Below are 27,002 nucleotides of genomic sequence, written 5' to 3'. Positions count from 1 at the left end.
CCAAGTGGAAAAGTTCCACTCCATCTTGCTTGAAATTACGCGTTGTATTAAAGAACAGCAACAAATATACGAAATTACTGACCTAATTTTACTAGCCACCCACAAATACAACCATAGCATTAACTCAGTCATAAAAGCCAAGCCTATTGACGTGTTTCACAATTATCCAGCTGAAAAATTAAGTTCTGTTAGAAGAAGGTTAGTAGAAGCTCAAGAAAAAACTCTTAAAAGATTTAATGCAAATAAAATACTTAAAACATACGAAGTTGGAGAAAAGGTTTTTTTGAGAAGAAACAAACGATTGGGTAATAAATTTGATACAATTTTTTATAGAAAAAATTGTCGAAAGAAATCTCGGTACCGCAGTTATGATTGAAGGAAAAAATCCACAAAAGCAATTTGCGATAATTTTCTTTAATGGTTTCCTGAATAAATAAAATTTAACAATAAAATATAATATTTTTCGAACACAAAAAACTAAAATTAACAAGTCTATTAATTTAAAAGAAAACACTTTTTGTTGATCTTGAATTATTACCATTTCTATAAAATATAATTGTAAACCTAGTTTTAAGCTACTAAGTTGACCTGTTCTTACCACGATGGTAAAATCGAATCAAATAATTACAACAAATTTGTAAACCTAGTTATAAGCTACTATAATTGCAAAAACAAATATTATTTTGGCTTGCTCCTACAATCACATCGATTTTCGAGATTCAAAATATTTTTATCGAAACGAGGACGTTCCGAATTTAACAAGGGGAGTAGTTAAGGGTTAACTCCATAAGGGTTAATCCTGACCAATTGTTGCACTCTCTCTAATGTCAGCTGAGTGCATTCTTGCACTCAAGTTCATGTAAAGTTACTCAATATGCGTACGTGCGTGGCGTTAGCTGACTGGTCAGCATAGCAACACCCAACAACACCTGCATAGCTCGGTTTTCCCGCCAAAACCTGCAGCTTGCAATTTTGTTGCTAATATTTTCTTCGTGGAGCAAGCAGTAACTATAAGCTTACTAAGTAAGTCATTTAACTAAGGCATTCATTCAGAAGGAATCAATAAAGCGATTAACATCGCTGTGAAAGTAAAAAAAGGCATTTTTACTAACTTATATAAGTACATTTATAGGCTTATAGTTTGTAGTGAAAATTTTACAAATTTTAACTTCGATAACTCGAAAATTTAGTCACTCAAAATTCCGAGATTTGGAAATAAATTTATTTGTCTTTTAACATTGTTCCTTTATATGTATGTGTTAAATATCAAACACATTTGCTTACTTCTGCAGGTATTTCTGTAGGAAATTCTTCATCTCAAAATAATCACCCCTTATTTGTATTTTATGCGGCATGCAGATAAAATATATACCAATATAATATTCACAGAAGTTCCGTAAAAATGTTGCTTCATGAATAAATTACTTAATGCACCATATGACTGCAACAATCCAAATTATTGTTGATAAGCACTCTACACAGCCAACATATATATGTATCTTCTCGATTATTCTGTATACATATTGCTCTCTAAATTTTGGCACACTGGACTCATCAGAAATTAATCCCCGAAAATTTACATTTCTTACTTCATTTCTTATAGCAGTTAAAATTTCACAAATATTCCTTGCTTTCAGAGGACCAGACCTGAGCGAATGAGAAGAAGAAGATAAATCATATTTTCTTGAACAAAAAATTTATTTAAGTTAGGAGTAAATAAGTAAGGTTCTAACTAAAATTCCTTAGTCGTTGTCTACGTTAAGCCACAACACTTTTAGGATTAATTCTACTTCAAAAGTTCGAACAATTTGCCAAAAACCCGGAGCATTGAGGTTTCTTAAGAGTTTTATAGCCAAAAACGTTTATAATAAATTGACATTGCAAAGAGATATCAATTTATCAGCTTATTTTAGTTGAAACTTCGTACTAACCATCTACAGTTCGTAAAGCATTCATCATTGTTATTTCTCATTTCACGGTTTCTGCGCTTTTTATATAATTTTGTAGTTACTTCCTTTGACACTTTTATCTAGAAATTCTTCTTCTTCCTGCATTTTGCAAAAATCATCCTGACTTTTCTTCTTTTTATTCACAATTACTTTTACACTTTAACCACAATTTCCATTTCATTTTGACTTCTCTTCCACTTCCTTTCTTTCCACTTGTGCGTAAATAAACATGATCGTTTTACATAATACAGTGTGTATCAAATCAACTAGAGTAAATGCAAAATTTTATATGTGACCTAACATAGCTTAATCTAACCTACATTGCATTTGTATAACTTCGTTCCATGAATTTATTGAGGCTACTATAATCAATATCCGCTATGATCAAAGCGGCTGGAAAGCCTACGTCTGCCATTGTCCACCTGCTGAAAAGCTCTTCATCAGCTTTGGACACAGAAGCGAAATTAGCAGCCGTACAATATTCACCTCAAACACTTAATATGGGGGATGACCCCCTATTAATGAACATAATGTGTGACTAAAAGGAAACTCACACAATTACACACGCAATTGACAAGCCGAACATATTTCGGAGGGCGTGTAGCTATGGATATTGTCCTCATAAATTTATTCCTGCCCATTTTATGAGATGAAGATGACATTTACACGTGCCGCAAGCCCTACCTGTAAGCCACACAACAAATATACAAATTTTCAACTGTAAAATCTATATTTCATTGAGAAAGCTTTCCTTACTTACATAATATACATAGAGAGCGCTTGGTATGGTGACAAAGGAGACGGCACAGGCACAAAGATTGTCAAAGCCCAGTTAGGGAAGAGAAAGCGGTGTATGACCGCGGCGGGCATAAAGTTGTTAAGTAGCGTAGACGTAAAATTTTAAATTCTTACTTGATATATGGAATGTTTCTGTAGCTCTAGTTAAATCTACATATAATATCACCGACAGCATGGAAACCTCAGCGAGAATAGTCGTATACTCAAGACACAGCTAAATAAATTGTTAAAGCTCGGAGCAGCTATCGGTGCTACGTTTAATAGCTTTCTGGTCGTCTTATGCAGCATCAGCATTTGCGCATTTCCCTCCATGCATTTCTGCGTACATTGCTGACTCCCACCAAAGCAGCGGGTGGCAGAACTCGTTCCTTCTGGATAGCTGCTTTGGCCACAGTCACTGCCCTTGAGCGGCTTGAGAGCCTTAATTTATTATTTCGAAATTGGCTTTATTGTTTTACTAAAATAATTACGTACATACATATATTAATATGCGAATCTTTGATAGAATTCTATATATAGTTTAAAAAAAGGTACAGAAGGTTTGACTATTCGATATGAAGATCATTCTTGAACTCCTCAGATGACTTTGCTTCAATTTAGACTACAGATCATAACAATAAACCGGTTTTCCTGAGATAGGAATTGATTTAGCTTCGTAAGATATAGTAGTCCTCGGCGGTTATAAATTCACGTGATTTCCGATCAATATGTGACAACAACTCACGAGATACTGAAAGAGTTCCGCTTTTGTTATCGTAACTGAATAATTCAGTGCAGTGGATATATAAAAAGTCCAAGCCTCAGACAAAATTAAACAATTTCAAATTGCAACAGATATCAATTTCCACAAAATAAACTGTAATGAATTGTTTAGAAAACAAGCGAAATAAGCGCAATGGCAATAAGCACTATATTTAACGCTGCAATCGAAGCCACAGCTATCACCCATGGACAGACAACGCAACAAGTGCGCGAAACTGGCTTTTTGAAATTTGTGGCAAGCTAAAAGAGCAGCCAACAATACAGCACAATGACTCGAATAGCAGCAAACAAACTAATAACTTTAGGCGAAATCTGTTAATAGTTTTATTGCATATCAACTAACTAAAATGGCTAGCCAGTTGACCGAGCTTTTGACGGTCACAATGGAGAAACTGGAACGGGCTAGCTCTAAGTCTACACAGCGGCATGGAGTGGGACGCAGTGCCAATTGAACGTTTAAATAGAGGAATAGTTAAGCTGAACTTTTACGGAAACAGTTGAATTGTTTGGTTGGGGAGAATTGAGGGGATTGCTGGAGTATTTGTATAAGCATGTAGTATGGCTCAACAAACATAAAATGAACGTCAGATGAGATATCGACACTTTGCTAGTTTTCAACCCACAAAATAGCCTACTATGAATTGCTCATTTGCGAAGTCTAAGTGCCCATTTCGGTCGCCTACGTTGTCTCTTTCGTCGTTAGGCGTGTTTCGTAACTACCATGGAACGGCATGTAGGCTGACTTAGCCTACCGGCTTATTGATTGTCTGGCCAACTTAGACTAACTGCTCAGTACAGTAGGCTAATGATTTGGTCTGCTTGGCGGCGCACTTCCTTTTCTGTAATTAGATGTAACTACTTTGGTGGCAGTTTGGAATGTGGCGATGCTGGGGCAAGTTGCTTTCTTGTTGCACTTAAATAGTTTTATTTTAGTTTTGGCTTTTGATATGGAGTGTAGTGGTTTTCTGACCAGCTCTCGAAAACTAATCCGCTGCAGCGCTCGTCCACAGTGTATTTACGTTCAACTTTATGAGCATGAACATTTAATTTGCTAGATTTGTCTGTCAAGGTGTGCTCACGTGCTACATAGCTAACCACGCTAGTACGCCAATTAAATAAGCCGGTATCAGGCACTTAATCCATTTGGAGTTTGGCGCTTTTAGTGTGCAATCCCTCCAGCGAAAGCATTCAGCTAAAGTGAGCAGAAAGGGGCTCATAAAGACAATGGTCATGACTTCTCTGTATTTACTTATATAATTTGGCCGCCAACCTGGACTTGACAATGTAAAGTATTTAATGCCGTTATTTGCAGCTGGTTATTCTGCTACTGCTGGTGAATGCAATACTAACAAGTGGCAAGCACAACATGCTACGAATTATGGTAATGTGGATTGAATGGTTTTCGCTTTCAATGTTTTTCAATGACAATGAATGGAGTCTCATAACAAAACGTTGTCCTGTCGGAGTGCATAGACCAGGGCAAGGTGTTTCTCGGTATTGCCCTACATATTTTCCCATGAGTCTCAAGAATGTGTTTACATATACATAAATATGCAATGTGAGATCATTAGTCATAATTTTAATTCCAAGCATTCCTTGTTATCGCGGGTCAATTAGAACTGCATATAAAAAAACGTTTTAAATTAAGTATTTAACGTGGACGGTAAAGAAATCCCGAGGTAAGGTATCATATAAGAAGTATTCAGGGTTATGTAGATATGTACTTAAGTATAGTGTGTTTGTTCTCTTGCATATAAAACCTCTAGATTCTTTGTAAAAAAAAGAACAGTTAAGGTATTAATTACAGATAATGAGCGGTTCAGTTTTACAAGCATTTAATTATACGTTTTTCAACAGCTCATATATGTATTTATTTATCTAAATTGCAGTGTGTAACATTGCTCTCATACATTTATGACAGCTTTCTTACGCCTGACAAGCATTATTTACGCCTATCTTCCACCCGTTTTTCTACCTCATACATATGTAAGTATAACTCGACCTTGCTAGTGGGTTACGAGTTTTAGGGCTTGTGGCAGTTGGTGGATTTCCGCGGAGCGCTACTCAATATGCAACTGTAGTACTGCGAGAAATATAGTTTTATAAGGACGCTATCGTTTATACGACAATAAAAAAAGGTATGTCTGAGTGTGTCTGAAACTGCTGTAAAAATATGCACATATTAAGTTAAAGCATTGAAATGGCTGCCTGCTAAAGGGGTTGTAATAAATCGTAAGCTGCGGTAAGTGGCAGTGCGGCTGCATTCATGAAAAACAAAGAATTTAATTCAACAGGTATAGTAAAGTTCGGGGCGGACCATAGATATGAGATTGTTATCAATTCGGAGTATTCTCTTTAATACAACCGCTTCTTAAATCGATATAATTTCTAGAACCGGTATGTTGGAACCTTATATAATTACGTTGGAGGTATTCGATTAGATCGTGGTTGCTCCAAAAGAATAATGGCCTTTTCCTTCATTTCCTAGTAAATATGATAATTACATATATACAAACATACCTTCATTCGCCTGTTCTTCGGCAAGTATGTAGGGACGAGATTACAGGCGTTTTTCGCACTGCTTAATTTTATTTCAACCGACCGCCCATCTTAGTAGTGCGCTCAGCAGAAGCACCCATAAAACTTCTTCGGCGCTCTGTATAGTGCATAGCTTCTTATTGGTTACATCCTTCTCGCCGAGTTCAGTTGCCTTAAGTTGTTTGGATGTCGGTCATTGCCTTGCTGACTTTGGCTATAAACCTGTATCGTAAAGTGTAATAGCGAAGGCAACAAAAGTGAGTAGTGGAATGTGAGGCAGCAACAATTACAACAACAATTACAACAACAACAGCCTGGGAGTACGAGGGCTGCTATATATATTTCTGGCCTAGGCAACACTAAGTCTTGCCAGGTGCAATCTGACATTTCCATTGGAAAGTTTGACATTTTTTAGCATAACATCACTCAGAACGTTTTGTCATTTAATCGTGAATTGTTTTATTTACAGGGAATGAAAAAATTCATCTCGCCCAAAAAATGGAATTAACTCGTAAACATTTTCGTGCTATCATTTTTCACAACTTTCGACGTGGATTATCGCGACAAGAGTGCATCGATGAACTAAAATCTTTGTATGGCTATGAAGCACCATCCTATAGCACTGTGAAAAACTGGTACAACGAATTCAAACGTGGTCGACGCTCGCTCAAAGACGAATTGCGTGAAGGTCGTCTAAAAACAGTCGTTGTGCCAGAAAACATCGATGCCTTACGTGAACTTATAATGCAAGACCGTCATGTAACATACCTTCAGATAGAGGCATGCCTATGCATTTCTCCCACCAGCATACATTCGATACTGCATGAACACCTGGCCGTAAAAAAGGTTTGTTCTCGTTGGATCCCGCGCAACTTGACAATCGCTCAAAAAAAGTGCTTCGAAAATTGGTTTGAGCGCATGCAAAAGTGTATAAATCTTGATGGAGAATATTTTGAAAAACAATAAAACCATTTTCGTTGATAAATATTCCTATTTTCATTATTAGGCCAGAAATATATATAGCAGCCCTCGTACTTAAATGTTGTTAGTAAGTATTATGCAACCAACAATTACGAGTACCAATGAAGTATTTGTTTTGGACCAAAATGTTTAAATATTTTAATTAGAAAGAATGCCGCAAAATTCGAATTAATTCCATGCAGTCAGTGAGGTTATAAGGAGTTGGTAGTAGGCAAATGAAGGAGGTCCGATCGCTATTTTTTCCCACTCCTTTAAAAAACCGGGTCCACCTTTACGTTGACCCAATTGTCTAATGAACGTCCAATATAATCTTGTGTTTCTGCAAGATATTTATGTTCACTTGCGAGCGCAGCATTGTGTTCCACGTTTTGTGTGAAATTCATCAAATTTAGCGCCTTATTGCTTTATGTTTCAGTGAATTTTACATCAATTGATATGTTAAAATTCAACGTTATAAAAAATTTATTTGACACTGTTAATCCGCACTTATTGTAATCCCATTTGTTTACGCGGCATGCTTTGGCAAACTCGTCACGGTTTTTCCACTCTTCTGTTGCCCACTTTTTCAGTTTCCCGTAATAATTGCATTTGTTGAGTTTATTTTTCCACGAACAAAATGACGAAATGATCACTGCGCTAAATCTATTTTTACAGCTGTTCGTAAGCTCTTACCAGCGGCAAGGATAACAATATTATTGACTTACTATTATTTTATTTTACTTTATTCCTTTTTTGGCGTTTTTTAGTCCCTGAATGCGGCGTATGATGGTTGGTCTATGGAATATCGGTGACAACTAAGTGTCCTGTTAGTGTAAACAGTTATCCATCCATAAAGTCAGTGTTCACTTGGCTTTCATTGCCTTCTCTCAGTGTTCATTTTAGAGTTGCCGTTTCATTTGCATAAATTATTTATGTCATCGATGTTGATGTTTGCCTTAAATATAATATTTATCTCTATGTTTATTATACCGCTAGGTTTAAGTGCGTAAAATCGTGAAAGAAGATTTAAATCAGATTTCTAGTATGAGTATGATTTCTAGGGGGGAAGAAGTTGTCTTCGAAACAAAGAAAAACTTTCTTTTATTAGCCACGATTTAGAGGTGGCGGAAAAAATAAAAAACTAATTTAAATGGAATGAAATAATCGAATAGATATACATATATGTAATTAAGATTGGTATTTCCGATTAAATAAGCTATTCAGGTATTATGATGTTTTCAGATGAAACTTTTTGACTAGAGCGAGCAGTGACCATAATCATCTTCAAGCAAGAACCGTGAATTAATTTTTATGAATGACCTTTTGCTTCCATGAAACAGCATTTGCAGAATAACGTGCATTCTATTACACAGATGAGTGTATAAGAAACGCAAATGACTCGCTCACACGCGCGCAGTAAGGTTTTTCAGTTCCAAAGTGAAGTAAACTGCGTGCTGCTGCCATAAAACAAACAACATGTTGCATGCAACACTGTTGCTTATATTCTGAGACAAAGGAAATGTGTAAGAGCAATAAAGAAATAACTACAGCAAACAGCTGCACACATTTCTTTGCAGCAGGAGAAGAATAAGAAGACTTCACAAAAAGTGAATTAAGCTAAGACGCAGATGTGGTAAATATACATGTCCAAGTGTGTTCGTGAGTGTGTTGAAAAATGTTTCTTTCGCACGAGTGCCTTAAGTGTTGTACATATTTGCAATCTTCTTAAATATTTTGTAATGGAAAGCAATTTCCCCAAAGTTCAATTAAATTGTCACTTATTCACTTGCTTTCACCAAGGACATGTGGCACAATAAAGTATTTTTTCTTGCAGCAAAGAAAATTGTTTTACCAGTATTCAAAAAGTAGAAACGGGATGTAAATATTTTACTTGAGAACACAAGAAGAGTGCAAAAGAGTTAAAATTAATGGGGAATAAATGAGTATAAAAACATAGATGAAAAACTCAGTACTCTAAGTACTACCCCTTATTCAAGGAATACTCATGGTACAACTCCTTATGCAATGTGCTAGTCTTTACTAAAAGTAGTACTCATTGTATGTTCAAAGTACTACTAAATACTCAAAATTACGTTATTCATTAAATGAAAAGTTCTCATCCGTCATCCAGAGAGTACTTTTCATGACAGAAATCGATTATTTGCTGTACTATTTTTGTGGTTCTCAATTAACTTATTATTATATTTAAGACATTCTACATCCTTTAAAGTTTTGTTTAATAATATCAGCCATATTATCAAGGCCGCCATATTCAATTCTATGCTCGCTACTGTTTCTTAAGGGAATGTTAAGACCCCACATAACTGCAAATGATTTCGTAGTCCACAGTAAAACTCTCTTGATCTTTCTTTTTTCTGCATTTTGCACGGTTCGTTATCTTTCCCTTCTTTGCTCTTTTCTTTTCATTTAATCTTAGTATTGTTTTCTTTGCACGAAATACTGCAAGGATGTCATCTTAAAGATATACATTTATTGTATATATATAAGTGATTTTGCGTGTTGCATTATTGTTGACGAGGCGTATATTTACTTTCTACTGCATTCTGCATATACTTATGTGCATGCTTAGCAGTACGAAAAGTGTATTGCAAATTTGTTATAAGTTCTGCTTAAATGTCACTTTGTACTCATAAATCCATGTTATATTTATTAGCTCATGTCAATAAGCTGGATTATTACTTGTTTGGGTAAGTCAGAGTGAGTTAGACACTGCATATGAGCAACATGTGAGTTGGTTAGAAGGGGAGAAGAGTTTGCTGTATAGATTTGTGGCTGAAATTTCATATTCATATTTTCTGTTAAATTCTTAATAAATTTACAAGTACATAAGCGATAAGCTGTTATATATCTAAATAATTCATTTATTTTGAATTCTTTATGATATAAAAGAGAGTTTAGACATATTTTGCATTTTTTAATGTTTAGTTTTTAGTTTTTCTACACATTTTCAATTACTGTATTTGCTTTAAAAATCCACCTTTAGCACCAGCTTAGCTGCTTACAGATGTAGTTCGCGGCATTTCTTGAGTAGGACTGAGTTGATAGAAATCTTTAGAGCATCTATGGATAAAGTACATGCAGCCAGCAAATACAACTGAAATGAAAATAATCCAAAGTTAAAGTATATTTATTATTAAATAAAAACATGTTTAAAAAAATTAACCATTCCTATAAATTCTAGTATATAATGAAAAAAAAAAATAGTTTATACGACAACATGGGAAAATATTTTTAATTTTCTTTATTATGCAAATCAACTAGTACTCACTCGTGCAGCAAAAATTGACAATCATAAGCAAATGAAATTCAGTAGTGATGAATACAGAAAAGCAATGAAGGAATAAATCGCCCACAATGTAGCATACAATAACGGCAAAAGCGGGCAAAAAGAAAGAATATAAATTCTGCAAAAACAATAAAATATAATTTTTTGAAACGAAAATCACATATGTATGTATATAGTAAAATAATACCTCATAAAGTCCTGCGAAGAGGAAAAAACTTGCCATGAAAGTGGTCAAATTCGAAATGAAAGTGAACCATAAATATGTCGTAGGTTCTGCATAAGCTGTAATTAGTAATAAAACAAAAAATACTTTTAACAGACAAAATTAGAAATAAATGTGGAGTAACACTTCTTTCTTCTGACGCGTATTGATTATCAACAAATACTTTTGAAGGATTAAAAATTGTTTCATCTCACTAATTTAAATTAATTTAAAGAATTTAGTCAAGCATTCTCTTACACCCACCACTAATCTGCACTTTTAGGTAATACGAACGCGGATATTGATTTAGCGCATAGAAGGACATAAATAAAGTCTTCGCACAAAACACCAAGATTATCACAATCGCCACAAATCTGTCACCTCTAAACATTTTCGTATTTTGTTTATATATTTTTTTACATTCATAAGAAATTACGAAATTACAAAATTGACTAGAACTAGAATATAGACTAGAAAATAGAATAGAAACATGAAATTACTGGGCAACACAGAACTTTTAAAGCTTTTCATATTTGACGAAAAATTTAAGTCTTAAAAAATATTTTCATGTAAGCGGGCCTCAAAAGAATATTCATTTATCAAGAGGAGCATAATAAGTTACATAAAATTGTATGTAAGTACACAACGCCCATTTTGAAACTTTTAAACTTTCTGAAGTAACTCGTTTTCAGTTTGAGCTCAAGTAGTCTATTATACGCGATTTTAAAATGTCAGATTTTATGACATTAAGTTAACAATTAGAATTTAAATTAGGTATTAATTAACAAACGCATATTTCACTATTTTGAGTAGAATACCAATTTCTTTCGAACACTTCAATGTGTTACCAAAAATTGTAACAGAAAATGACAAACACTTTTACTGAGTTTTTATTCTGAACCATCAACATCTCAAGAATATTGTGTTAAAGTTTTAGGTCATTCGGAGAAAAACTAACGAAGTTACAGCAGGTTGAATAACAGTACCTCTAACTTAGGTTTGCACGCCTTCCAGCTACCTGCGCTGAGTGTACGAGGGCTGCTATATATATTTCAGGCCTAATAATGAAAATAGGAATATTTATCAAAGAAAATGGTTTTATTGTTTTTCAAAATATTCTCCATCAAGATTTATACACTTTTGCATGCGCTCAAACCAATTTTCGAAGCACTTTTTTGAGCCTTTTTTTGAGCGATTGTCAAATTGAGCGCGATCCAACTAGAACAAACCTTTTTTACGGCCAGGTGTTCATGCAATATCGAATGTATGTTGGTGGGAGAAATGCATAGGCATGGCTCTATCTGAAGGTATGTTACATGACGGTCATGCATTATCAGTTCACTTACGGCATCGATGTTTTCTGGCACAACGGCTGTTTTTGGACGACCTTCACGGAATTCGTCTTTGAGCGAGCGTCGGCCACGATTGAATTCGTTGTACCAGTTTTTCACAGTGCTATAGGATGGTGCTTCATAGCCATACAAAGAATTTAGTTCATCGATGCACTCTTTTCGCGATAATCCACGTCGAATGTTGTGAAAAATGATCGCACGAAAATGTTCACGAGTTAATTCCATTTTTTGGGCGAGATGAATTTTTTCATTCCCTGTAAATAAAACAATTCACGATTAAATGACAAAACGTTCTGAGTGATGTTATGCTAAAAAATGTCAAACTTTCCAATGGAAATGTCAGATTGCACCTGGCAACACTTAGTGTTGCCTAGGCCAGAAATATATATAGCAGCCCTCGTACAAAACTTTGAATCGATTTTCCCAAATATGTCATTTTTAAAGTCGATGACCAGCCTACAGAAAAAACTACTGCATCGATCGTTTTAAAATTTTGTACAAATATTCTACATATATATAACTCTCGAATTACAATAACAAATAGGTCGATTTTTTCGTCTATTATGTATTTTGGCTTGAAAATGGTACTTAAAATTGAAAAATTGAAAAATTAAAAAAAAAACTCGACGTCAATTGAAAGATAAACTAATAAACTAAAGAAAGTATTTTGATTTTTTGGTCTCAGATGATCCAGTGATGCTGTATGCTGGTCAGCGCACAAAAACTTCTTTTCGAGGTGCCTGCAGAGATCGACGATAACTACGTTATTCCTCGCTATTTTTCGATAAAACTTTTTTTAAGTATCCTTCAAATGTTGTACTTTCATATAATAATAAGTAAAATAAACCAACAGCAATAATTAAAAAAAAAAAATGCATGAAAAAAGGTATTTTTTCGACAAACAACAAACCTAACCTCCCCTTAACTACTAATGTTATTGAATTTAATTTTAAAGTGTATCAGTTCGACAGTTCTTATTTGTATTGCATTAGTTTCTCATTTTATTTTGGTAGCAATCTCGCCTTAGCCTCAAAATATTTTAAGAGCATACACATCCAACTGATAGCACATGTAAATGACTTACAAAAGATTTGCAGCAACTGCAAAAGCCTCTTTCTCACTCTCCAAACTCGCCATTACTCACAACCTTGTGTTTACCATGCGCTTGTTTATTGCTTCACCATGCCTGTTCTTTCAAAAACTTGTGAATTTCAATTGTACTTAAAACTTGGTCGAGTACAAAACATTTTATAGCCCAATTTATGTGGTTTTAAGATGGACAATTGCATGCAAAGTTGTAGAAGGCACACAGCGATAAATAACAGCACAATGTGAGTAGTAAGTACGCAAGTGAAATCTCAAGCCACGTTCTAGGCACTTTATAAAGTTGATTTAAAGTACACATGACCACCAAGTTTATGTATTTATAGGGTAGGGATGTGGAATAAATCTGTTCATTCTCAGCGTATATTGCCAATATCATGACGAATAGCAGCCGCAGATCGAACTAAATAATTCGTTGCATATTTGTTTGCTTGCTGTTCATCGTTATATGTCAACAAATGTAGTATATATAGGTATGAACAACAAGAAAAGAAGGTGTCCCAAATGTAAACTTACTGCCCACAGAAGCTAACAGCTTCTAGACTTTTCATAAAATTTTCTCTTAAAGTAAACATGGATACATTTGTTTTTATTTAGTTACCCTAAATGACTGGCCTGTGGGGAAAAAATGTAAAATCTTCGCAAAATGTTCGATTTCGATTTATCGTTGTATCTGTAGCTTCGGCTTTTGAGATTTTGAAGTCTACTTAAGGAAGAAGGAAGGAGCATACCTGTTCAGTTTTGAAGTTCACCCGAGGGTTAACCTGTAGAAGGATCTAAACCCACTTTCTTAATTAATATTCAATATGCTTATTACATTTTTTATAATTTTTCCGCCTGTATTGTTGTTATAGTTATAACAGCAATAAACATTCTCTCAAATAATTTTTAGTTACGCGTCTAAGGTAACAGTCTTTGACTGCTTGAAAATTGGGGATATATCTATACGAAAGCCCAACTGCCATGGGAACGAACGAACGTATACACTATTTTGAAATTAACAGGGTTTTTAGTTAAAAAATGATGTGCTATCAAAATAGGTTTTTTAAACTGATCCATCTCCATTAAACGGTACACATTTAAATAAAACTTATGTTAAGTTCAACTTAATTTATTTCCAAAAGGGACATTTGACATAAATTATATTTTTTCACACACAAACGTAAATAAAAGCTCAGCTTAGAATAACAAAGTTTTTGTCTTCATGCAAGACAGATTTCTGCTTAGTGTTAGTTTTATTGTGCATGTTTATATTATTTAAATATGAGTACGTTTATACATATGTATATTCAAAGTTTTGCTCAGCATTGGTTTATATACTTAGATATTTTTATATTCTTTCGCACGTTACAAAAGTATATACAGATAGCAAAGCTAGGGGCTATGAGACTCTAACGAGTTTTCCACCTATGCTTTCTCTCACTCGTCAAGTTTTTGAATAGCGAGCGATAGAGAAATGGTGAATAGAATACAAACAATATTTGCTCGTATTTTAATTTGTTTGGTTTATTATTACCAATATACCCATCATATTCCATAATCATTAAAAATTCAAAATCATATTTAAAGCTATAAATATGCCATATCATAACTCATTTAAGCACAACTAAAAATATGACTACATATTTATGGCATTCAAAAACAACTGAACTCTGGTAATAACTCCATTAGAGAGCAAAAATTGCATAACAAAAAAATTCACGATGGAAGCAACAACTTTTCATTAAATTCCAATAGTAAATTACAGCGCTAAGTATAAAACACTATTTACAGAAGAGATAGGGATGGAGAACATTTAAAGTGTGATTGGTGGTCCACGTGCAGCTCGTTAATTAGATCATTATCGTTGTCACCAAAGCGAAATAAAATAAAGAAAATAGAAAATAGCAAATAAACAAACAAACTTATTAATGAAAACCAGAGAAAAATTTGCCATAGACAGCTTGAAAGGGTAGAGTGCAGAAATAAACAGATTATTTATGGCTCGCATGCAGAAAACACAAGCAAGCGTCCCCACTGAGTATGAAAGGACATTAAAATTCATTTTCTTATAAGTATGATTGCTTGTGTAAAATGAGTGAGTGAAACACAGTACAATATCAAATTGTTGAGATGGAGCTGCTATACATAGCTGTAGTGCTATGTTAGTTATCACTTGTTAAGTATTATTTTTAAGAATATTCATATTCCGATATTGTTCATAGTAAAGGATTTAAAGTTAATCCACTGAGTACCAATTGTAGAGAGTTTGCTTTGGTGTTAATTTCGAATTTGGTTTGCAAAGAGATGAATTATCTCTGAGGACATACAAATTTTTCCAAGTGAAGGTAATTCTGTCACTCTCTAAATCGACCATTATTTCATTATTGTTGTGAAGGATCCCCTCTTACTATCCACTATTGATGAGCGATATTTCACTACAGGTGATTTTTTTACTGTGATTGAAAAATCAGTTATAGCAACATTTTTGTAAATAGCAGTGATTTACAATCGCAATTGCAGTTCAGTAATTTGAGTTCGATCACAGTAGCTATAGAGGAGTTCAGTACTTTTGTGCGATCACAGTACATATAGGAGTTCAGTAATTCTAATTCGATCACTGCAGTAATAGCAGTTCGAAAAGTACCAATCACTGCTCAGTGATCACAGTAATTCTAGTTGCGATTTCGATAATTTTGGGTACGGTGATACAAAAGTAGTTAAATTTACCCAAAATTAATTAATTAGTTAGCGCACATCGTAGGTATATGCATATCCTTTGAAGGATATATGCAGTGTTGTATATCCAGCTGTATTTATTTGTTGTTTATTGTTCCGACTGCCATTTTTACGAGCTGCGAGTTGTACCCTACATCATGCCATCATGTTTTGGCTATTCTTTTTATTATATCAGCACATGATCCTAATCCTATCCTAATGCAAAGCGGATGCGGATACACCAACCTATTTCCGGCATTTCGTTTTACAACTATTGTTTGCTAGTTTTGTTGTTTTCATGGGATACCATTCAGTCCTTTGTTGTAGTGAAAATTTATTATGATTAAACGGTCCGCTGATGATGGTGTTATCGGCTCACATATTTTGTGTGGATTTTTTGTTTTTGCTTTTAGTGTGGTTGAGCTTTCTCTTATGAGGAAGGCTGAAATTGTAAATGATATATATAATATTAGGCGGTGTTCAATTGTGAATGGGTAGAGTATGCGTAGCTAATTGGGACAGCGAAGATTATAAGTAATGGAGTAACAAATAGTTTTTATAACATAAATAATGTCTAGGGAGTGAAACAAAATATTAACTCCCATTGGCGAATTGAAACAGCTTTGAAGAGCTTTGAAGGCTTTCTGAATAGAAATACGAAAAGCTTCTATCTTTTACAATTTAAATGATAGCTCGTAAGATATTTAAAAATTTCCTTTAAAATATGAATATAAAAGCTCTCTAAAAGCTTACAGAATTATTATAGAAATATAGGCACAATTAGTAGTAGATTTTTGCTTATCACTTTATGTAAATCACTCATGTAGATTGTCAGATTGAACTCGATACTTTCCCCACTATACGTGGAGCTTTTTTGGAAAGCTTTTTTCCGATTTTTTTGCGTTTGTCTGGCTTTATATAGTTGTCTAGAATGACAACTTATTACAGAAAATTTAATTGAAAGAAAAGCTTAAAATATAGAAAGTTTAATGAAAAAAGCTCCCACAGTTTTAGTTATTGCAGTATTAATTTTTTAGGAAAGGCAAAGTGCTACAAAGTATATTCTAGGCTAACATATTATTCTATCGTTGGATGATAAAAACAAATATGATATTAATTTTATTACGTTCGGAAATTGATCTTGTGTATTTTCAACAATTTTAATCTGCTTACTTTAAAAGCCTCCAATATGTAAATAGTTTGCGCAATGCGAGAAAATTGTTTCAAATAAAAAATCAACATACAGCGAATAATTAAATTTTGCTTTTATTGTCTGTTATATTCATAGAATTTCCTCAATTGCATGTGGGTGTATGCTTTCAATTTGAAAAATTCGAGAGATTTTAATTACAATATCAAGCGAGCGAGCAAGGGGCTGGCAATCCTTTTCACGTACAAAATTTCAAGCCGTTACGGTGAGTGGAATTTCTCAAGAGGACATGTTTATTCCCAGCTGAAATATTTGCGCAAATTTCACATTCCACAAAGACAGCTATTACATAGCCTGAATAAGCTATTGCTACCATTTTCTATTACAAAGTTATATATATAAACAGACAGCAAATGAATTATTAGCTAAAGAGAAGTTGCCTATAAGCGACGTAAAAATTTTCTTGCACTCTCATTCTACTTACATAGTTACATGCTTGGTATATTGTGTCTTAAATTCTCTTTTCATTTCTTATTTCTTTATTTTTCTCCATTTCCACGCTTGCCTTACCGCATAATTATGACAATTATGCGGCAAATGAACACCAACAACGTTTCACTTGATTTATATGGGTGTAAATAGGAGCAAAGTAGACAGAGAGAAAGAGAGAGAGAAGCCAAAGGAGTGTTATCATAGAAAGCAGCAAACAAATTATAAATTCAAATTTTTTTGTACAAATTCAACAAACAGCTATAAATTACTGAATGCTATTTAGCACAGGCAGCAAATGTACAGCAACAAAAGAACTTGTACATTAATTAAGTGTTTGAGGAAAATAGAAGAGAAGAAAATTTTACGCATTGTTTGAGGCCACGCGGGCGTATGAGTGATGTTAATTAATTTGCTCTGATCACAATGATGGAGAACAAAATCGTTTTCGGGTGCAGTGAATCAGAAGTGTAAAAGATCTATATTCAGCAAGGAGTTGAGAAAAATATCAAGTTGCATTTTAGAAGATATATGATATATGAGCAAAGTGAAAAAAATAAAAAATTGTAACAATTAAATGAAAAAGTAAGTAAATAAGTAATTCGGACAAATTAAAAGCCGAAAAAAAGAAATTAAAATTTTCAACAAGTATAAAGCAACAAACTACCAATTTATTGCTTCCCCCAAGCACTCACACAACTGTTTCGGTTTTTATTTTATTTCCTCTGGCCACACATGAGCTTTAATCCATTATGAGTGCAATTCCCTTGACTTTTCAACATTTTTCTTCTTGTACAAGCATTTTGCTGCGAAGGACTCAGCACACTGTTGCATTTATTAGCTTGTATGACCAGCCCTCATGCCGTCATATAAATAATCACTTAAACATTATGTGGCAGTAATGTCGAAATTATTAGACCAACATATTCATGTATGTATAGCATAAAATCGTACATATAGCGTAGGGGAGTGTAGAGGTGCATGAGTGCGAGAAAAACTTTAGCAAGAAGTACGCAATTGCTTTTGAAAGCACCAACAGACATAAACACAAATACGTATACATAAAATGCTGCTCAACTCTATGTTTTATGTAAATATTCCCATCAGTTGCAGTAACAATGCAGTATTACCACGTGTATTTTTGAAATATATGTATGTGCATATTAATGCATTTTAAACGAAAGGAAGCCTTTGTTGTTAGCGAATGTTTCTGTATCAGAAATATTATTTCCAAGCATGCGGTAGTAATTTTCAACTCAGCAGCTACTTTGTTGAGAAATAACCCGAATAACTTAAACTTTATGGATGTGTTTGAATATAAGTTGTACTTGGAGTACAATTTACACATCATAACAATAATTTCGACATGTTTTACCATACAATTTTGAAAAATTTAAAGTTTTTCGGTATGTGTTTTAAATTCGCAACTAGATGCAGTAGCTTTCTAGTTTGTTTTAATGGACTTTATTAATATGCACTTCATGTTCTCAATGTAGTAATATACAGATTAAAAAATGCAGTGAATCAAGGAACAAATAATAGACAAAATATGTAAAGTATAATTAATATCTATCCTTTTCCTTACAGTCAACTGCGTTCATCCGAACGACCTCATATCAGGCAGAATTGACATTGGTCCGAACTCTCTATACCGAATATGAGGTCCTTTCTAACGTACACATCATTAATTGCCCCTCCTATAACACCTTAACATATGTACGCAAGTAAGGATGTTACTTTCCCTACAAAACTACTTAAACCAACATTTCGAAGCATAACAGCAGACACAATAGCTCCTAAGGCGCCTAACATGCCGAACTTTTTCTGCGTAGTTTCAGCACGTTACGTTTATTGTTGCTACTCTATTCCGTAGTCCGCATGCAAAATACAACACGTATATGTACCAACACCCTTTCAAATACACAGACGCATATAATAGGAACACGCATTTGCGACGGTGGCCACTAGAAGTTTTCCAATAAAATCTTCAATGCTAACATGCATTGCATTTTGAAGTAATGGTACATCGGCGAATGGTGGATGAAGGCCAGATGTTGCCATCGGTAGTACTGTTAGCGTGTTGCGTACAAATGTGCGCGTTTAAACAACGAAAACATGCGATACGTTTAGTTGGTGGCGAAAAACATATCCGACGCAACTACGACAAGTGTCAGACAGATATACGAGTAAAAATTACTCCCCTTTGTTGGATGAACGTAGACTCGTATAATAACCCAATAGGAAAACGGATATATTTACTAGTTAATTTTACAACTATTAGCAGGGAAAAGGTGAAAATGAAAACATTGCATTTCTTTCCTGTTTCTATATTTTTTCGAACACGCTATTGTGTTTCTTACAGGTTTAAATTTATTTAAGAAACGAAAAATATCAAAACTTAGGGCGCTGGAATAAATGAACCTTTTTGAAAGAGTTTAAGAATTTTGTGGCTTTGGTAAATATTTCGGAGCAAATTGTAACAAGTCCTAGATGTGATCATGTTTGTATAACACTTTAATTTACAATTGTACGAAACCTTTTCATGCCCCAGTTAGCACTTCATAATTCATATTTATTTTCTCTTAATTTTTTTATATTTCACTTAGCAATTATTTTCGATAATTCGGCACCCATATATGTATATATTTATGTATATGTATGGAGTCTTTGCACTCACCTTGTCAATCAAAACCTCCCACATTTACGCCGTCCGAGTCACGGTAGTGGAACTCCAATGTTGTATCATCAATGACCGCACAAACCACATTGGTGCTATTGCGAGCGTTGTGATCGAGCAGTGGCTCAATTCGGCCTAAAGCGATACAAAAAATAATAATATAATGGGAATGCATATAGGAAAGAAATGAATATTGATGTATAGTAACGACGAGGCGAGCAAAGAAGCTGGACGAACCGGAAAAAAATTTAATATTGTTAAAAAAAATATAGCGTAAGCGACGTGCCTAAGTGTGTGGTGGTAGCCTTAATCTTTGCCCTAAAAAAAAGTAACAGTAATTTATTGTTCAGGCAATAATGATATTCTACACCCGGTCGCACAAATTGCTTTCGTCACTGTTTGTTCACCATTATGCATTTTTTTGTGCTCTCTATTAAAGCTTTATGGTCATAATCCGACTATTGAAGTGAACGCCTTGACCCAACCGCAAAAAAAATAATAATAAATTCAGGAAAATTTAGCAACCAGATGGCGGAAAGATACGGGACGTCTAAAAAAAGTACAACTCACTCAGAAATAAAGTAAATAAGCATAAAATAGCAAATGCAATTACTCAACAGTGAGAAAGATCGAGAAAATGTATATGTACGGGACGTCTAAAAAAAGTACAACTCACTCAGAAATAAAGTAAATAAGCATAAAATAGCAAATGCAATTACTCAACAGTGAGAAAGATCGAGAAAATGTATATGTATGCGTTTAACCGCAAAACATCAAAGACCATTGACCACCACCACTATTGTCATGGTCCAGCGGCAAACAGCGTATTCATCAAACCATAATCATAACCGCCAACCCAAGCTACCGCAAACTAAGTTGAGGAAAACAGGAAAAACTGCAAAAACATCCCCACAGCACACTAGCACAAAAGGGTAAATATCCTTCCTGAAAGCTTACATACAGTCATAAACTTTTGCAGTGTATAATCCAATCAATTGCCCAAGCAACCATACAGTCTCTTACACACCAATACGCTCGCACTTATCCTGCAGCTAATCCTATTACATATTCGCTACTGCGTTTGTTTGGTCATCAATCATTAAAAAGTATAAATTGAATTTTAAAGCCACTTCTCCGCTCTACGTGCTCTTGAACAAAACTGTAAGTTTATTATCTCAAGTTATGAGTGTTGAGTGCTTGTTCTATTTGGCAGCGAAAGTAATGAAAATTTAAAAATTTCTGAAGCGAAAAATATTTGGATATCAGCTACCACTAAATATTTCTTCTGGCGGCATAAAAACAATAAAGTATTTTAAATATCCGCACAAATACGTGGAAATTATTGATGGTTCACCCTCTCTTGAATTGAGTTCTTGGTGTCAATGCTTACTTGCTGTCAATGCTTCCTAGCTGTCAATGCTTGTGCGCTGTTCGCTATATAAGTATTGCTTCCTTTTCCATAAAGTTACATGTCAAAAGGAATAGACAACATTAAAATATTACAACCGTTTAATACACCATCACACTTCATATTTAGAGTATACCAGTTTTTATACCAATTATTGTTCGTTCCGCCAGACGAATCTAAGACAGCTAATAAATAGATGAGTTTAAAACAGAGAATACCAGTTATCAATTACTTGATGTATTAGTTTAATAGTGGCATGATACAAATTTGTGAATTAGCCGAAATTGAATAAGATATAATAAAGAACATACATATAATACATCAGAAAACAATTAAAAAGCTTTGATAACTGAGTAGCATAGTTTTTGAAATATGAATTAAATATTAAATATATATATATATAATATATGAATTAAAATCAAAGCGCAATCACGTGGCTATGTTTCCACATAAAGTTGTAAAAACATAAGTAAATCACAAATAAGCAACCATGTGGTTAGATTTTGTGACTAATTATATTAATTAATACGCAATTTATAGAAAATTCCATTGGTGACCATTTAAATTTGTAGTTTAAATACTGTAAAATAAATTACCCAAAATGATTATCGACATAACGGTAAATCGTTTAGATTTGAATGAAAATGGCAAACAAATTATAACAAAAGTATGTACAAGCAGAACGTGGTATAATTGATATCACGTTTTCAACGTTTTTTTAAGTAAAAGCAGACAGAAATTAGACACTGATTTATTTTAGATACGTGGCAAGAACGGCAGAGAGAATGGAATTAAAGAATAGTATTAAACGGTTATAAATTAAATGATGAACTGATTTCAGTTCCTATAGGTGTTACTGAAAACTGATGAATTATACATCACCTTGCTCCACTGTACAAACTAAGCATTAAAAATTACCATAAAATGTTTTGCAATTTTTTTATAGTAATTTAATCTATGTTATTTAAAAGCTTTAACAAAACACCAGCAATATGCGCTAAATATAAAAAGCTTTTCATAATTATTCGTAATTAAATTTTAGTTTTAACTATTTATTGTTTGAAAATAGCAAGGGTGTTTAATTAAATTTTCATACTTTTGGAATTTCGTTGCATTTATCAATATTTCAGATTTGTTGCTTTTTATAAACAAATTATGAAACCTTCGTTGCTTTGATAATATCAATGTAATTTTAATTACTTGGCTCATTGGTTATACAAATTAATATGAAAAGTGTGGTTTTGCGCATTTTTATTAATTATAAAAGTACACATACATAAACGGGCATTAATGTGTAGATGTCCATATCATCAGCATAGGGGACATGGTTAACTTACTTCCGATGGAACTGTTTTTAGATTGGTCGGCGGATCAATTTAGGTAGAGTACACGCCCAAAAACTAACCACTAATTAATTGGCTAAGGGCATTTCTATAGTATTTTTAGACAAACTAATTATATTCTGATTTTAATTAACAGACATTTATTTAATAATTCAAAATAGTTTTTAGCAAAAATAACTATTAAAAGCTCATTAATTTTCCTCAGTTATGTTTTTGAACAATGCGAGCATATTAATCGCGATTTTCGTGTTAAGCTAGTAACAACAAGTCGGGTATGAGTCGCAAATTTGTATTGATTTTTGTTGTGCAAGCGTTTTTCTGTGAAATTGTAAGTGAAAACATGTTTGTGGAAATAAATGAATATTAAATATTTAAATGTTTTCATTATTTTACATTACTCTCATCAACAAACAACGCATAAAGCATGCCGCAACTTTCTTCAAAATGACCAAAATAGAGTGTAATGTTATCGATAAAACGCTGCTACGTCTGAATGCGTGTCGCCTGAAGGCGGTGAAACGCGACGTTACTGAGGCGACAATTCGCGTGCAGCTACTAAGAAAAATTTACAATTGCAATGTAACTCAAAATGAGCATTAATTAGGCACTGTCGTATATCTTCAAAATTTATTGTATTAATATTTTCAGTTGCATGCTGAACTGCTGCGCAAGTACAACAACTATCAGCCCTTCTTTATCAATAAAACTTTCGACGCTTGCGAGTTTTTGAAAACGCGTAAGAACGCTATTTACTTCGACATATTAATCAAACTGATAGAGAAGTACACGAACGCCAATCACACGTGTCCTTATGATGTCGGTTATAACATAAAGTTTCAGTGGTCTTAAGCCTCGCTTATGTATTCTATATATTCTTTCAGGGCGAGTTCATAGTCGATCGCTTCAGGCCGTTGCATACAAACTTGATGCTACCGATTCCCACCGGTGATTACCTCATTAAATTTGTCTTCTACACGTCAAACGCTATGGCCTTCCAGTTATTTGTGTGGTTTGGCTTTAAAGAATTGGAAAAATGGGAAAATCGCACTAAAGTCGAATGGTTTCAAAAGTCACTACATTAATGATTTTTGTTTTGTTGCTGTTTCCGTAAATCTATTAAAAATAATCTATAAATTAGGCAAGTTTAGTGCGTAATTATTATTAATAGATTTTTTGCAAAAATCTGTCATATTCTTCAGAGTATATTTTAATCAAAGTCGGTCAACTGCGACTACCAAAGTGTTGTGTGTGTTGGAAGCTTAACCTTAATAAAAATAATGGTAATTTGTTATATGACAACTATATTTAAATTATATTCGAAATACATACACACAAACTGCCTTGGGCACTGGTTTATTATCATTGCACATTTTTTGCTGTCTTTCTATTTAAGATTCATGATCATAATCCGACTATTGAACTTGAAGCGTTGACGCCAAAAAAATAAAAAATAATAAATTCAGGAAAACTAAGCAACCACATAGCGGAAGGCAACGGGATGTTGAAAAACAAAGAAAGCACACAACTCACTCAAAAATAAAGTAAATAAACATTAAATAACAAATGCATTTACTCAACAGTGAGAAAGGTTGAGAAAATGTATATGTATGCATTTAACCGCAAACCATTAAAGCCATTGACCAGCTCCACCATCACCATGGTCCAGCGGCAAGCAGTCAAGGAAACAATGTATTCACCAAACCGAAATCATAACCGCCAACCCAAGCAACCGCAAACTATGTTATGCTCACAGAAAAAACAGCAAAACATCCCTACAATACACGAGCGTAAACGGCTAAGCATCCATCCTGGAAGCTCATACACACACATACACTTTTCAAGTGTATAACCAAATCAGCTCAGGCGACCATACAGACCACACCAATACACTCGCGCATATCTTGCATCTTATCCCTTTTCATATTCTCTACTGTGTTTGTTTGGTCATTAATCATTAAAAAGTAGAAATTGAATTTTATAGCCACTTCTCTGCTTTTCAGGCTTCCGAACAAAACTGTAAGTTTATTATTTCAATGTTTTCAGTAATGAAAACTTAAAAATTCTAGTAAAGCGAAAAATATTTGAAATAACATCTACATACAATAAACAATTTCTTCGGGCGCAACAAAAAAGTAGAAAGTATGTATTTGAAATTTCCACAAAAAAAATTTAGAATGGTTGATGGTAAACTCTTTCTTAAATCGATTTCTTGGATAAGGTCGCACTCGATTTGCTTTGCGTAATTGCATTTAGCTCTCTTTTCCTATTTTTATACTCTCGCAACAAAGTTGCTACGAGAGTATTATAGTTTTGTTCACATAACGGTTGTTTGTAACACCTAAAACTAAAAGAGTTAGATATAGAGTCATATATACCAAAGTGATCAGGTCCGTCTGTCCGTCTGTCCGTCTGTCTGTCTGTCTGTCTGACTGTCTGTCCGTCTGTCCGTCTGTGCAAGCTGTAACTTGAGTAAAAATTAAGATAAGATAAGATAAGAAAAACAAAATGACGAAAACCAAAAACACATAAAGTGTCTTAACTAAGCCATAAATGAAGTTATAAAAGTAAAATTTGTAATAAAAGATCGCACTAGGAGGGGGCATAATTAGATGCAATTTTTTTGGGGAAGTGGGCATGGCCCCGCCCACAAATCGGTTATTTGTATTTAACTCCCAAACCAATAAAGCTATATAAACCAAACTTTCTGCAGTCGGTTCTCTTACGTACCCCACCACACACCATGAAAATAGTTGAAATCGGATAAGAACCACGCCCACCTCCCATACAAAGGTTAGGTTGAAAATTACGAAATTAGGTTGAAATTACGAAAAACGTCAGAGACACCAAATTTTGCAGAAGAAATAGCAGAAGGGAGCTGTACTGTTATTTTTTTACAAAATGGAAAATGGGCGTGGCATCGCCCACTTATGAGTCAAAAACCATACCTCAGGAACTACTCGACTGATTCGAATGAAATTCGGTATATATTATTTTCTTGGCACCCTGATGACACGTGTGGAAAATGGATGAAATCGGTTCACAAACACGACAACTTCCCGTGTAACTCAATTTTGAACTCCATCTTATTCCTTCACTTTATAATATATCATAAGGAACCAATGAAGATAGCGAAATAAAACTTTACACAAATACTGTATATGATCTGTGGCATCATCCGAATACCGAATATGAGGAATTCAGTGTCCCATGGTAATTTTTCATCGAAAATTTCGGTAAATCTCTCAGGTATCTTAATTTAATTTAGAGGAAATATTTTTCTTCCCCTACCCCTCATATACCTAATTATAGGATTTTCAAATTGGGTCAAATTGTGTGTTATCTTAATAAAAATATATCAATAAATTGCGAGAGTATAAAATTTTCGATTGCACCCGAACTTAGCCTTTCCTTACTTGTTATACCAGTTTTTATAATGTATGAATTAATTATAGTATGAAAATTGTAAACCAAAATATAAAAATGTGGTAAAATTAATATTAAATATATTAAAATTATTATAAAAGTTATTAAACTATATTTTTTTTAAATATAAGCAAAATCAGGCAGAAAATACGAGACTAATTTCTTTTAGATACGTGGAAAGAATGGACGACAGCAGGGCCCAGAGTGGGATTACTTTAGGTTTAAGCGGTTGTGAATTTGAATAGTGAACGAATTACAGTTCCTGTAGGTGCAACCCAACAACGTAGAATACTGTTATCTTGAGAACTTTCGTATCTTGAGAATGTTTTCGAGTACCATTTGCACCTTCAAATTAACTTCCAAAAAAATTCCACTATTGAGAACGCGATCTATCAACATGCCGATATTTTTCATTATTTTTTAATTAATCTTTACAATTTATAAGCTTTAATAATACACCAACAATATGCGCAAAATGTAATTCACAGCTATATAAATGGTTAACCGCAATGATATTATCGGTTGGCTTTCGCTAACAAATTCTGCCGATTGCCTACCACGGCTTCAAATGCAGCTGTGTCAAGTGGGCTATGAGTGTTAGCAGATTTGCGGTTAGAAATACAAAACTTTTCAGAATTATTTGTAATTAAATTTTAGTTTGAACTACTTTATAGTATGAAAATAGCACGGTATTTTAATTAAATTTTCAATTTTGTTTATTTTTATGGCTTTTAACAATTTGTTTTCATATTTTTGAGCCTGTTTGGCCCACTTGTCGGCATGGGCGCACTTAAAATGCGAAGTATGTGCGCATATTACCAACAGTTTAAAAAATAATAATAA

At 33.8% G+C, this 27,002-nt stretch overlaps 1 protein-coding gene across 1 annotated transcript; it reads left to right on the top strand.

Annotated features, from left to right (window-relative positions):
* The first annotated feature begins 23,180 nt into the window (after positions 1-23,180).
* LOC114805202 (uncharacterized) lies at positions 23,181-23,585 on the top strand. The gene is made up of 2 exons (XM_054235283.1): positions 23,181-23,315; positions 23,385-23,585. Exons 1-2 carry the CDS (start codon positions 23,181-23,183, stop codon positions 23,583-23,585), a joined length of 336 nt encoding a protein of 111 aa, XP_054091258.1.
* Positions 23,586-27,002: the final 3,417 nt, after the last annotated feature.

This window comes from Zeugodacus cucurbitae, chromosome 6 (assembly GCF_028554725.1).
Source record: "Zeugodacus cucurbitae isolate PBARC_wt_2022May chromosome 6, idZeuCucr1.2, whole genome shotgun sequence".
Taxonomy (NCBI): domain Eukaryota; kingdom Metazoa; phylum Arthropoda; class Insecta; order Diptera; family Tephritidae; genus Zeugodacus; species Zeugodacus cucurbitae.
This window is presented reverse-complemented; position numbering and strand designations above follow the sequence as displayed.

Excerpts from the sequence above, each read along its gene's own strand:
- LOC114805202 (XM_054235283.1), top strand. The coding sequence starts at position 23,181 with ATGACCAAAATAGAGTGTAATGTTATCGATAAAACGCTGCTACGTCTG. Across the intron at positions 23,316-23,384 it reads GAAAAATTTACAATTGCAAT|TTGCATGCTGAACTGCTGCG; the intron begins GTAACTCAAAAT and ends TAATATTTTCAG.